At 39.6% G+C, this 13,937-nt stretch overlaps 2 protein-coding genes across 7 annotated transcripts in view; one reads left to right on the top strand and one right to left on the bottom strand.

The window, feature by feature from the left end:
* Nucleotides 1-8,811, top strand: part of LOC124299335 (proto-oncogene tyrosine-protein kinase receptor Ret) — a 58,702-nt gene extending 49,891 nt beyond the window's left edge. The window contains exons 12-19 of one of the 2 annotated variants that reach the window (XM_046752509.1): nucleotides 282-384; nucleotides 2,427-2,595; nucleotides 4,211-4,515; nucleotides 5,231-5,432; nucleotides 5,686-5,815; nucleotides 5,911-6,112; nucleotides 6,210-6,388; nucleotides 6,449-8,811. In XM_046752509.1, coding sequence (XP_046608465.1) covers nucleotides 282-384; nucleotides 2,427-2,595; nucleotides 4,211-4,515; nucleotides 5,231-5,432; nucleotides 5,686-5,815; nucleotides 5,911-6,112; nucleotides 6,210-6,388; nucleotides 6,449-6,912 — 1,754 coding nt within the window. In that variant the 3' untranslated portion in view covers nucleotides 6,913-8,811. Of the gene's footprint in view, nucleotides 1-278; nucleotides 385-2,426; nucleotides 2,596-4,210; nucleotides 4,516-5,230; nucleotides 5,433-5,685; nucleotides 5,816-5,910; nucleotides 6,113-6,209; nucleotides 6,389-6,448 lie in introns of both variants that reach the window. The other variant, XM_046752499.1, reaches the window with a different exon arrangement.
* Nucleotides 8,812-10,012: 1,201 nt separating this feature from the next.
* Nucleotides 10,013-13,464, bottom strand: LOC124299344 (uncharacterized). 5 transcript variants are annotated; one of them, XM_046752539.1, is made up of 10 exons: nucleotides 13,220-13,464; nucleotides 12,874-12,936; nucleotides 12,730-12,790; nucleotides 12,514-12,648; nucleotides 12,219-12,437; nucleotides 11,811-12,116; nucleotides 11,555-11,659; nucleotides 11,221-11,387; nucleotides 10,536-10,944; nucleotides 10,013-10,423 (listed from the first exon to the last, which is right to left on the bottom strand). In XM_046752539.1, exons 1-10 carry the CDS (start codon nucleotides 13,238-13,240, stop codon nucleotides 10,215-10,217), a joined length of 1,695 nt encoding a protein of 564 aa, XP_046608495.1. In that variant the 5' UTR covers nucleotides 13,241-13,464; the 3' UTR covers nucleotides 10,013-10,214. The 5 variants fall into 5 exon arrangements, with proteins under 5 accessions (XP_046608495.1, XP_046608502.1, XP_046608510.1 ...); XM_046752546.1 differs by having other exon boundaries at nucleotides 12,730-12,778; XM_046752554.1 differs by lacking the exon at nucleotides 12,874-12,936.
* Between the last annotated feature and the right edge of the window lie 473 nt (nucleotides 13,465-13,937).

The following is a 13,937-nucleotide window of genomic DNA, read 5'->3' as shown; positions in this document are numbered from 1 at the left end:
TATTAACGGGATCGAGGCCGGATTACATCGCCAAGATCATTACCGTGATTGTCGTAAACCTTAATTAACGTACGGTAGTTCGTTTTTTATCAAGGATTCAAGAGTCACCGCGGCGGTATCGAATTTGGCATTCCGATATCATTCTGATATCATTATCTTAATATATCTTAATTATCTAATTCTATTCAAGGCACGAATTCTCATTCATCCGGCAGAAACTGCAGACAAAGCTGTATGGAATATGAAAATTTCTTACTCCCAATGCTTTGGTGTTTCAGTAGTTCCTGGCAGCTCTTGCGGACCGACGTGTCTTGTCGGTGTAATCGGCGCGAGTCTCTTCGTTCTGATCGTCGTTGCTGGAATTTTTGTCACCTGGAGATACCGGTAAGAATTAGAGTTCCCTTTTTTCTGTGTATTACAGTGCGTATTCAACGCTCGTTGCATAACAACTCTCAATTAATCAGAGCAAACAAGCTTTTATTTTAACCTGACCTCGATGAATCATAGATTCAAAGAATTTAGCGCAAGGAATTTATAAAAAATATTTTCCCCAGCATCACATGACGCTGAAAATTCATTATTTTTTCGTACACATGGTATGAGGGTAGTTTTTTTTCCGAGTCATGGGATTACTCTATTTTCAGATTTTTTCGAATGTACCGGTACTCATGTTCGATTGAGGTCACCTCCTCGGTATATTGAGGAATAAACTCTTCTACGAACGATATACTTTTTTCATCTAGTTAACACGATTGGATCAGATATTCCCGGCTAGCGCGATATCAAGCTCTGACTTTTGCCGAGGTTCAAATATCAGAGTGCAGTTGCATTGTACTATGTGCGGGTTGCGTCACTGCAGGCCTGGAAGTAAACTCATTTCCTGTTTCATTTCGGATTTTTTTGTTACTTGCGGCACGGAAATTGGTGATATTAACGCATTTCAAAGCAAGATGAAAGAGTTTTTCAAAGAACAAGTAGCGAGGAAGACTCGCGATGCCATCGAATGCATGACAGATGCAATAACTTGAAGGTGAAAAACTGTACGCAGTCTACAAGAAGAAGCCAAGACCCCTGCATCACGTCACTACAACAGGCTAAAATGCATAAGTCGCACTAAACTTGTTTGCATTTTTTGTATGCACAGCGGTTGCACCAGACGTTGCAGCCGGCTGTTGAAAGATGCAGTATAATCGAGTCAGCGTGCGGTGCAGCAATCTGGCAAAAAAAAGTGATAAGTTTATCTCATTATTTGATCAGAAACGTGAAACTCTGTGCCTCAGACGTGAAGACAGTTTAAAACTTTCGTTCTCGACGCCAAGTCGACGTTATATATATATATAACGCAGAGCTGAATCATCCGGATAATTTATTATCGTGAATCGATTTCCTACCCTCTTCGACACGATGTAAGAATTCGGTTGATCCTTGGGTTTCGCGAAAACTTTCCAAATGTCTACATGATGGGATTGACTTACGGTCGGGATCTGGTCCATCTGTTTTCTCGGAGGCACTCTATGGGCTAGAAATTGACGTACGCAGTGCGCTTAGCGAATCGGATCTTATAACTAATTCACCAGACTGCACTCACTCATGAAGTTTATACGTAGTCCTCTCACTCATTTCACCCTCGGCTGCGAACCCGAGGCAGGAAGATCCTTATCGTCGACACTTTGGGATATCGATCGGACGCCGCAAGGCCTGTGACCAGGGGTCGAATACTGAGTATACTATAGTGGACGCTGCCGATGAGAAGCGCACCTCAAAGCTGCAACTACCTACTTGAAAAAAGCTCCGTACTCTCAACGCGCAATGCAATATCATCCCACTCGCCTAGAAGATTACAAAACTTTCTAGCTCTCGAGTTATCCTCTCTTTATATTCTGTGAGAAGGCAATCTTGTCGCTTATAGATATATATCTATTTCGTACCGCGTAACAGTTTATTATACTTAGGTTGTGTATAAGAATATCTTCCAATACCTACATACAATTCACAAGATTTTCAATTCTTATTCGATTCCCAATTATTCTCAAATTCGCCAATGCAACGTATAAATCCTTCGATTTTCATCAATCAATTCATCAATCCGCAAAACCTGTTTCGTAAAATGGACGTGTTCGATTATTTCGACAGTCAGCGAAATGTTTTCAACCTGCTCGAAATCCTGTGTAATTTTCCAAATTTTGCCTAAAGAAAATCCCATGTCACGAAATTTTCGGACATGTTTCGAAAATCTCTTCATTCCTGATATCTTGAAAACTAGTGTTTGAATGGTTAACTTTAGGTGAGATTTGGAAATCGTTGGAATACAATTATTTCCTACGAAAGTGAATATTACTTTTAAAACCGGGATTTCGGATATTTCGAAATTGTGAATAAGTTCCGGTTCACTGGGTATAGGTATGTCATCGATTCGTCTTTCACAGAATGGCGGTCAAAGGATCGCGCCGTGAGTGCAAACACGACGCCGATGGGGGTGTAGGCGGTCTCAGCATTCTACCCTCCGACTACATTGACCGCGGTGATGGTCTTCTCATCGGCCTGGACTCTCTAACCACAGCAAATCGAACCCTGCTATTGCCAAAGTCTTGTCCGGTAAGTTTTTCATTTTTCTCATTTTACGAGTGATAAATTCATTGCCTAAGTTTTGCGAGAATCAGATTGAAAAGAATTCTTTCAACCACGGATTTTCGCGGATTTCCATTTCGCATACTTGGAATTTGAAAGAAACCGCGGACTGGCTGTGACTAAAAATAATCACCGGATGGCCTGCATACGGGATTTTCTCACCGCTTACAGTGCACAGATATCCTTGATATTCAAAGAGCTGGGAAGTCAGTTTAAATCTCCGGGATTCACGTCACCCCTTCTATTCGCACAGCTGAATTCTGCAGGCTGCATGACCCTTTAATGCTGCGAAGAGTATAATCCACGTTAAATAACGCTTGTGCCTGAGCCAAAGGCTCTGAGAGAGGCTTCTTCTCAATTTTTTTGCAATTACATCGTCTGTTGAAGGCTTTCGCGTTACCTGTACCAGCACACCTCTCAATTTAATTTTAATTTTCGAGCAGAAGTTCGCCCTGTTTCGTTGGTTGCACGGCATGGTCCCAATCTTTCATGTTTGCTTTTGAGACAGGCAAATATAAAACTAGTAGTTATTAGTTCTCGCAGTAAAGTTTCCAAGTGCTATTCCGCGGAATTAGCAATCAAACTTCCTGGGCGTTTCATTTACTTCAGCGTCCACGCGTCCCTTCATCGCGTGATTGATCGCCGCTGTACTCAACGTTCTTCACCCCTGTAACTACAGTCACGATGGTGTGTTTAGGTGTAAGGTAAAATGGTAGGTATATTACCGATGAGATGAGAGAAGAAATTTATGGATTTTATTTAGTCCTATAAATCAAGAATCTGTATCATCTGGATTAAGTTGGATAAGCTCCCTATTCCTGGGAAATCGATCCATTAGTAGATATCTATTCGCGCAGTACACCCCACGCGTATCTCCGTTACGAAAGTGAAAAAGAAACGCGTTTCATCAACGCTAATAGCCCGGATAAAAACGACGATTAGCAGCGTAAACTTTTCCGTAAGCTGGCGGTTCATCGCGGCAAAGGATACACAAAAGTTCCTTCGCTTTAACAATTCCTACAGAAAACCGTTTCCGGTGAATCGAATTAGGGGACAATTTATTTGAATGCTAAAGTTGCGAATTTATAACAAACCTCTAAGTATGTATTGATCAGTTTCAAAACCACGCGAAAGTTTTTGATGCTTTTCTTTTTTTTTTTTTAATTTTGGTTTTCTATCACATTTTGAAAAATTGAATTTTTTTTTTATTCGTTCAATTACCGCCATACCAGTGCTGGAATACGATCTATCGCAATTCGCAAGAGGATCGGCGTCAACACCGACCTTTAAAAATGCTCAGTTCCAAGGTTTGTTCACCTCCGACCTTCCAGCTGAAATTAAATTTCCACCGTCAATATGTATGGAAATTGCACACGTGTGTTTACGCGGAAGAGTAAACAAATAAGTCAGAAAGCGAGCAATGTGTTTCACCCAGCAGGCAAGCATTGCTTTCGCGTTGTTCCACAGCGAAGAGTTCAAAAATACGATGAAAAACGAGTTGAATATATTTTTCAGCAGGTGAAATGGCCATTTTTAACAAAATTAGAAAAATTCTAACAAGAACCGAATCCAATTTCTTCAGCCGGATCCCAAGTGGGAATTTCCACGATGCCAGCTGGCCATCGAACAAGTTCTCGGCGAAGGCGAATTTGGCCGAGTCCTTCGAGCTCGAGCCATTGACATCGGCGGTTGGCCCGGACCGACGACTGTAGCCGTTAAGACACTGAAGGAAGGAGCATGTGCTTCGGAACTTGCCGATCTACTTTCCGAGTATCAACTACTTAAGGAAGCACAGCATCCAAACGTCATCAGACTCCTAGGAGCTTGCACTTCTCCTGGAGGACCGGTCTACTTGATCATCGAATTCGCCGAATTCGGATCACTCAGGTTCGCCATTCCTTTCTCCCTGTCAACTATTTGCTTATACGAGCTCCGAAGTTGCAATCATACTTTCGTACACCACATCATGAATCCTTTGGTAGATACGTAAATTTTCGTAGAATCATTTATAGAAAAGTACGCGAAGGTGCAGTGGAGAATTTTTTCACATCTAATCATCCGAGTAAAATGATTCCGCTCTCGTTTACTAGATATACTCGTATTCTCCGAACGGTTGATTGACACCCACTGTGTCCGCTATACTATCCATAATAATGAACCTAAGGTGTTCCATTGTATCGTTAGAATATATGAAATGAGAAGAACTACTACCTTACGTAAAAATGGTAAGCATAGGTATAGCGAATGTACCGTCGGTGTATCTACGTTCATACCTATATACACGACATATATATTAAACTAGTCCAACGAATTCCGTTCGAACGGCACAATGCTTTGCCGCTGGTCGAGTGGACAATAGTTCTTTTCCCGCTTATTATTAAATTTTTCATTTCTTCCCCAAGCTATACCTATACATCCGCGCTCATTGTGGTGCTGAGTTGAATTCACCCTGGTTGGCCGCTGACCCCAACAAGTCGACATTATAGTATTGAATTCCTCTTCTCTCTGTCAACCTCGAATTCTCTTTCCGTCACCCTCACTTTCTTCTCGCCCTCTTTTCGTCGTATAATATGATCATCTTCCTAGTTTTTCTCCTTCACAGAAATTATCTGAGACGAAGTCGGCACTTGGAGTCAGAGGGCAGAGCCCCGTGTTCCACGTCCCTGCTTTCGGCATCCCCTGCTGTAACTCGAGAAGACGTCTCGATTGTTGACTCAATCTGCAACTACGGCGTCACGCCACGCGATATTCTGTCATTCGCATGGCAGATCAGCAAGGGCATGGCTTACCTCGCCGATATAAAGGTAATTTAATGAACCGAGGACACAATGAGGACAAAATGATCTTCGCTGAAGTTATGGTAATGGCGCTAGATTAGAAAAAACTGCATTTAAGACTGTCATATTCAACCGCGAGAGTCGGTAGTATCTAGCATCTTCTATGTTGAAAACAAAAACTATACCCTAGCCTAATCTGTTTCCGACCCCATGTTATTTAGCCACATCCGTGTGTAACTTCCTTAAAAACTATTAATACCGAATCATTGCCTGCGATCAGCTAGTGCATCGGGATCTGGCAGCCAGAAACGTCCTTCTTGCAACCGGAAAGGTCTGCAAGATCTCGGATTTCGGGTTAACGCGAGACGTCTACGAGGACGACGCTTACCTCAAGCGAAGCAAGGGTCGAGGTGAGAAGAAGCGGAAACTAAAGTCGGAGAAATAACGTGCATTATGCAAATCCTCATCGACTAACCGAGAAACTTTTTTGTCTTCCGGATTACAGTTCCCGTTAAGTGGATGGCGCCTGAGTCACTCGCCGATCACGTGTACACGAGTAAATCGGACGTTTGGAGTTTCGGAGTACTTCTTTGGGAACTCGTGACTCTCGGAGCGTCGCCTTACCCCGGTGTCGATGTCCATAATCTCTACAACCTGCTGAAGGCCGGTTACCGCATGGAGAAGCCAGCAAACTGTTCTCACCAGTTGTGAGTAATAGAATATTACAAGTCTGTAAAATTTGCATTTTACGTATTCTCTATCTCTTTTCCCCCCACAATTTGCGACTCTCTTTATGCCCTGAAGGTACAAGTTGATGGTGTCTTGTTGGCACGAAGAAGCGGGCATGCGGCCATCGTTCAAGGAGTTGACTTGCCACTGGGAGCGTATGCTAGAGGATGGCGTCGACTACTTGGATCTGAACCCAAGGACGGTTCACAACAGGGCATACTTCACGTCCCTCCACGCATTGGACAGTCCAACAAGTGAGTTTCGATGAAAGGATCTGGGAGGAACGGTCGTCAGTATATACTCCTGTGTTTCAGGTTCCGGAACCGACAAGCTGGGCTACGGCAACGTCAACAACGAAGTGATGCGGACGGACGTTAACTACTTGACTAAAACACCGGCCGAGGAGATGACCAAGTGCGACAAGGTCGACAAGCTCCAAGCTTTGTGGCAACAGCCCATCGCCTCGTTTCCGGAGGAGCCGATCAAGCCACCGTACGTAAACGACATCTCCAACCGACCGATGGCCCAGAACCATTACGAGAGTCCCATTAAACTCCGGAACGCTAGCGTGGCCAGTAGCACGGACAACACCCTGAAAACGCCACCGAATGAACGACCCCAGTCGTACATCGACATGGACGGAAAGAAGGCGAAGGAGGGACAAGAGGACCTTCTGCTTTTCAACAGCGTGGAAAAGAGCATTGAAAAAATTGAAAACGGGATAGTTTTGAACGGGTTGAATGGTCTGAATGGTCTGCAGAATGGACGCGCCATGTAGAATCCGTTGCGTGTAGATTTCAACTCGTTGTTATTGTCGGATGACGGATTTATACAGTTGAACGATGTACATAGGGGATCACAGCCGTGATTGGCGTAATATGATTGTACGAGGATTATTTAAATACTTGTGAGATCGAAACGTAATAGGGAGATTGCAAACGGGTGACAAAATTTCGGTGAATTTATTGGACCAAAGAAACACGGTCAGGGTAATCATTGTAATAGCCATGCGTGTTTCGATAGGCGAAAGTGAAAGAACGGATCCGTGTATGTCCTAGGACGATTGCCTTGGTGTATAACATACAACATACATATTATACACAAGTTTACACTATTATTTAATATACCAAAAGATAGATATACCAAATAATTTCGTAATTCAGCCTATGATGCATTTTTATCTATAATAGAATACTGTTACATGTACTTAAAAAGTGTCACGGAACTGTTGCAGTGCTGAATTCGCAGTACGTTTGATCGTAGTGGGAGATATGTTGTGTATAGTGTTTATCACGGTACAGACTAATCGCTGTTATAGCGTTTTAAAAGTGATTTATATGTTAGTTTTATGTGTTGCGTTATAGTTGAACATAGTTGCGGGTATAGCGCAACTGTACCTATGATTGTTTGTCTACAATAATTATTCCGATAATTAAGAGTGATTGAATATAGTTTTTTCGTGTTTGGATTGCGTTTTTCGAGATTTTTCGGTTTTTATTTTCATATTTTATTACACTGATTATATTTAAGAGGTACTGCGTAAGGTTACGCCGTATATAAAAAAATCGTCATAATTCAACCATTTAATTTCATCTTTATAATTATTATTTGTGTACATACAAATATATCTACGATGCTATATATATTTATATCGATATAGATACCGTGTACAACACCAAAGAAAATCGTACAACATTTCAGTTCGATGGTACAAAATTATATTTTAAGTTTTATTTTAAAGTTTAGATCTAGGAAAGAAAAAAAGTGAAAGAGCCCGATTCACCTGCGGTCCACTTTCCACAGAGAAATATTGATCTCGTAGTTATTTCACACAGCGTGAATTGACACGACATTATTCGCCTCAGGTACTTTTACCGGGACGTCCTTGTAGAGAACGCCGTGTCAAATAACACCAGCATTAAATAGAACCTGAGACATTATCCCTTGTCGAATAATGATGCCCGAAATAAGGTCATGTGCAAGTGATCTCAGGCGAATCGAAATGAGGCGAAAAGGATACCCTGTCGAAAATAAAAAATTACTTTTTAGTTCGGCCATTTTTAGTTACATCAATCAGTTATTCAGTAACGACATATCTTGTTCTTCTTCCTTAATGATAATACCCCGTTGAGGCAAGTGCCAGTAACAATAACAGATTTAATCGACAGCCATCCCGTTGTAATATGTTATGCTGGAACCCTTATTTTCATCTTCAATATTATTATAATTATTATTACCATCGTCAATGATTTTTACTATTCTTGTTTTTATTATTATCTACATTACGTTACATATACATGGAGGCTTAACTTATTTACGGTTTGCAATCTTCATATCTGATTTAAGAAATTAAAGACTGCGTTTCCGTACCTTATTATGTATATTGCGATAATGTCGTAACGTTTGTATTTATGTATAAAATCGAACATTCCATTAGTCTGCCTAATTATATTTATACACACTATTATAGTATAAATTTACGTGTTATACGATGCAGTCTTCAAAAACTATAAATATTATATACTTATGCATTATATACGTAATATAACTAAAAATACGCAGAACATTATTTACTACGTCATCTTCAAGGAAAAAGATTAATCTGACGCACTATAGCTAATAAGGTGCCCATTATTCTTTGCTTGTAATTACTATGTAATAAAATAAAATTACACACATATAGCATCTGCGTACATTCGACCATGCAGTCATGGACAAATCTGGCGATCGCTTTAATAGTAACCAAATCTGTAATTAATGCGTTAGCTATCGACTATCATTTCAAACCATTGGGAAAACCGGGCACAATCGGACCATCACTTCGGTCATAAGCGGTAGATATTTAAAACATCGTATATTTGATGCTTTTTTGCAATCCTTGAAGTCTAATTGGGCTCGAACAGATCATGTGTATCGATTCTAAGACGTACATTTTTTTAATCAATAAATCGCGGAAAAGTAAGACTAATGACTTTGCATTTTTGGCGAAAATTTTCGCGATTTTGAAAAGTGGTGATATAATTTGTTTGATGCATTATTCCGATGTGAATTTGCGATAGGAATTGATTGGACGCAGTCTCAACGCGCTACGAGCAACGGATCAAAAGTTACATTCAAAAAACCAAAAATTCTTTGCCGTTACATTTTTGCTGATGGCATTTCGTTCGTCATTGCTCTGCCGTTGAAGCTACGGTCTTTTTGTCGCGTTTTCTGCGGTCCAGGGGAACCAATTAGTCAAGAAATGGTCATACAAATCGATTCTGAGACGAAAGATTTTTTCTGAAGACGTAAGGCTTTACAGTTTGATGAAAATTTTTACCGGTTTGAAAAATGCTAGGATTGATTCTTTAATGCACTATATTGTAACGAAGTTGTGTCACAACCATTAATGTTATTCCCCTTATACAGCCTCGCAGTTATCAAATGTTGAATCATCTCCCTTCCGTACGGTTACTCGGTCTATCGTGATGATAGTAACAATAGTCAGTCTCGAGACTTTAAAACGAGAACATCTTGCAAATATATCCTCTAAACGTTTCCCTGCTATGTTTCTTCTCTGGCTCAACGTTCCCCGTAACGCTCAGAGGACCGGTTTTCCTCTTTGGGGGCAATTCGTAGATTGCCCCATTATAAATATATCAACGTAATTTTGCGAGAGAAATCTTATTTTCAATTGATAATTACATTCTTTCAATTCAACAGATGGCATTTAATTTCAGCAAGTTTTTTACTGCAAACTCATGGATACAACTTATTAAACTTAGTTAAGATTCACGTGTATAATATCACTTAAATGTACCTACTTACATAATATGTATAAAAATATTCATCACTGAGAAATAACACTTCAATAACGTAACACTTAAACACATTTTTTCTTTAGCGGTGAAGAGAAGGAGTCTACGGGGCATTCCTTCGAGCGGTAATCATAGAAAAAAAATTAACACCCGTCCATCATGCACATATTTTTCTGTCCTAGTCTCTTTGAAAATGCGCCTTTCTTGCATATGAAGCAGACTCAAAAAATTGTCGGTTCACGCACGAAGTCTTTCTTCAAGTGGAGTTGGACAAAAATACTAGTTATTCGCATTCCATGAACACGTTCTTATGTGACACATGTACTTCGTTAAACTTTTCATTTGCTTCTAGAAGATCCAAAGAACTCAGTAACGTTGCATAAGATCGATCTCCAAAATCACGTCTTTTTCCGTTCATGAAAGTAGTACTTTTATTGCCAGCTATTGTCGTTGAATCAACCTCGGACCTCGGATTGTTTTTCGACAGACAACCTAAAATAGATGAAAGTATCAAGATTACGCAAGCTCTAAGCTATAAAATCAAGATGGTAAATTTGCGATAATAGAAATATAGATTGACAATGGAAGAGAAAATGCAACTGACTAGGGATGTTTTCAAAAGATGTTGGTTTTTCACGTGTCTGGTTAATAATGCTTCTTGTGGCCAAATTTATGCTATTTATAAAGTCTCTGGCGTTATGGTCGGTATATACTGTGGAATAATCCGCATTATGTACTTCATCAACGAGTTTGTCCAAATCTGTGGGCATTTTGAATCGTTTGAACGACGCTGCTTCAACAGGTATGTCAGTCTGTTGACAGTATTGAAATTCGATGAAGAAATATCTTCTGCGGTTCTGATGGTAGTCTTCCTCTATTAATCTGCGAGCATGGTCATATAGGAATCTATATATTGTTCTAGTAACTCTCACAGAATTATCACGTGGCGGGGACTGTGCCACAATAACACAGTTGGACATGTGAAGTGCTTCATCGCACCATTGAGTTGGACTCTGAAATAGACGAAAATTTCTCTTGAGTAAAGTTTAATGATATAATGACCGTATCTGTTACTCCAGGCCTGTAACATAAAACGTATTTTAGGTATGATTTAATGTACTGCATATAACTAAATTTGGCGGTCAAAAAATTTAAAACATATCACAAGACGTGTTCAATTACTGAAATTTAGTTATGAGAAGAAAAGCTTCAAAAGCTGTTTTTTTACTATTCATTGCAGAATATTACTGATAAACGCAGAAATTAAATTCAATATTATGGATGGTTACATGGAGATTGAAGTCATCCTTCATGGCATGCAGCACATCAATTATAGCATCGATATCACAGGATATAAGGTATTCTGCCAGTTTAATCATAACATCAATGTGGTCATTGTGTGTTCCATCATATATCAACAGACAACGTGGCTTTCTTGAACGTATGTTTGGTAATTCTGCGGAGTTAAGAAATTTAGTTATTTTGTTAAATGATAAATAATTGTCTAGTCTTCAGATAAATAATGAAATATAAATTTGTCAGATGAAATAGTATTGCCACGGGACCATGTGCGAATTGTAAAATAAATGTACATCGATTGACCAAAGTATTAATTTAACATACTCTTGTTTCGGTAGTAGAAGTAAACACGGCGTAAAACAAAGAACATCCCAATCAATAAAAAAACCACGGTAGTCACAATGTATGTCGCTGTCCAGAGAGAACTTTCTGTAAGATAAAAAATGTTTTCTTCAATGCATTGCTACATATATTCAATTTTCGAAAACTAGTTTTGATCATTTTTAATCTGAAGGTAGTATGGAATCAATGAATAACGATTATAGTTAGGCACCAATAGTTCCAAGCTGGAATAACTTACTCATAACAAAATGAGCACTTTTTGTCCATTCTAGCACTTTTCCACCATGTTTGGAAATTGGTGTTACTTTGAAGTAGTACTTTGAATTTTCCTGTGGAAATAAACTTTGTTCCCAAGTCAATTGTCCTTTAACATGTTCAGGCTTGTCAAGTTTACAATTATGATTAGAAAATTTGCAAAATGATACATTGTACATGGACACATTGAAGACCAGAGGTAGTGGTTTCATGTTTAAAAAGACTTTGTCTGAGACGCTCACGTCCACGTATGTGAATATATCGTCATATTGTGGAGTTTCATCAGCATCTGAAAAATAATTAGTTCAGTATAAAAAATTCAGAATTGTTTTAACCTGTGCAAGAAGTGTATTGAATTTTTCATTGGTGGCATACTTGCAAAACATCTTACCATACGCACGTCGTCGAGGTGCTTTTAAAGCATACTTCTTAAAATAACTAGTACTCTTTCCTTCCAGTAAAAGTTGCAGGATTGCATCGAATCCGTGATGTATTAGCGAATACCACGATAAGGTTTTTGACGAAGTATCATTACGCAGATCAACAGTCTGGCATATCCTGTCATTCGTAGGAGGCTTCATGCTGATATACCTCAGTCCTATGTGCAGTTCTGTAAATAAAAAACAAATCTAACATGAAGTTCTACAGTGAACAAATTTTTTCTTGCTTTCTGTCCAAACACTCACTGTAAAATGTGATGTTGGTTATCGTCAAATTCAGTACAGTTTTTGTTTTCCCAACAAAAATATCCAAATTAAATATTTCGTCATAGCTGAAAGAAGACGAACCACCCCACATACTTGAGGAAACCTCTGGACACGCTGAAATAGGTGAAAACCATGGTGAAAAAAAGACTAGATGAAAACAGAGGCCAATTTATCAGTGTAAACTTTCTGACTTACAGTCATTAAAAGAACATGTTGTTTTCCTACAATTCTTTATCTTGTTCTCCTGTAAAAAACTCTGAAAAGTAAGGAGTGTTCATCAAATATTTTATGCACAAAAGGTATGGCATTAATATCAAAGGAATAAAGTAAATAACATACCGTTTCAAATTTACCTTCGTTACAGCCATTGAGATAACAAACCAATCCCGAAGTATGGTCACTCTTGGAATTTTTTAAGAATGAAAGAAGGAATAAAGAAAAAAGTATTTTACTCATTTTTCACGATAACGAGGATTACTGTGTATAATGTTATAACACAAGTGGTATTCGATCTAAAATATGTACTGACGCTGTAGCGTTGAACAATATTTAGCCTTATCTCCAGCCAATATAAAACTTTTTCCTTGTGGTTAGAGTTAAACAATAAGGAAAAATAAGTCGACTGAAATGCGTAAATGATAATTAGGTTTACAGTAAGCATGAAAAAATCGTCTATTACCCATACCTTGGTATCCTCAGTTCTCATTGTTCCATACTCTGTACTTCCGGTCCATCAACCCACGGGCCACACGAGCCACACCAGACTCGTTGTGTATTCTATCATGCCGCCGAAAAACGAGAGAAATCTATGGCTATAAGGATAGAATGATGAATATGATAGGCGCTCATTGCTTGTTTGCATAGAATTTTCGTTGCATACAAGCTGAGGTGTCTCGTTATTGAAATGAGAGAGGAGATCGAAGTCGGTGTTTTTTCTTTCTCTCTCTAATGACGCATGCGCAGTAACCATACTACGCCCACGGTCTTCTAGCATTGACTGAAGATATGTAGACTGATAGCCTTATGGGATTTTTCGTCAGCATGCAGCGCTCTCTGCGAACCAACTTCTACGCTCAACAAGGCGCAATTCAATTCGGCAAGCATCGAAGCGGTCAGTATGTAGAGGCGACAAGAACTGATAGCATTTTCCACTGGTTGCACTGAGTGTAAACTGAGAGCGCACTAGCGGTAGACTCGTATTTCCAGCATGTTCCACTGGCAGCTCGAGTGCGTGAATTTAGCACTGAGTGCGTAAAGTATTGCACTGTAATCGGGAGTCGGTGTCATATACATATAAGAATAGACCGCATGAGCGGGCTGAGAAGGCGATAGCGCGGTAGAGAGAGAAAGCTGCGTATAGGCCCCCCTCTATCCTTGTCTAATCGCGCATGCGCGGGACACGC

The sequence above is a fragment of the Neodiprion virginianus genome, chromosome 1 (genome assembly GCF_021901495.1).
Source record: "Neodiprion virginianus isolate iyNeoVirg1 chromosome 1, iyNeoVirg1.1, whole genome shotgun sequence".
NCBI lineage: Eukaryota > Metazoa > Arthropoda > Insecta > Hymenoptera > Diprionidae > Neodiprion > Neodiprion virginianus.
Note: the sequence above shows the minus strand (reverse complement) of the source record. Positions and strands in the feature narration are given on the sequence as shown.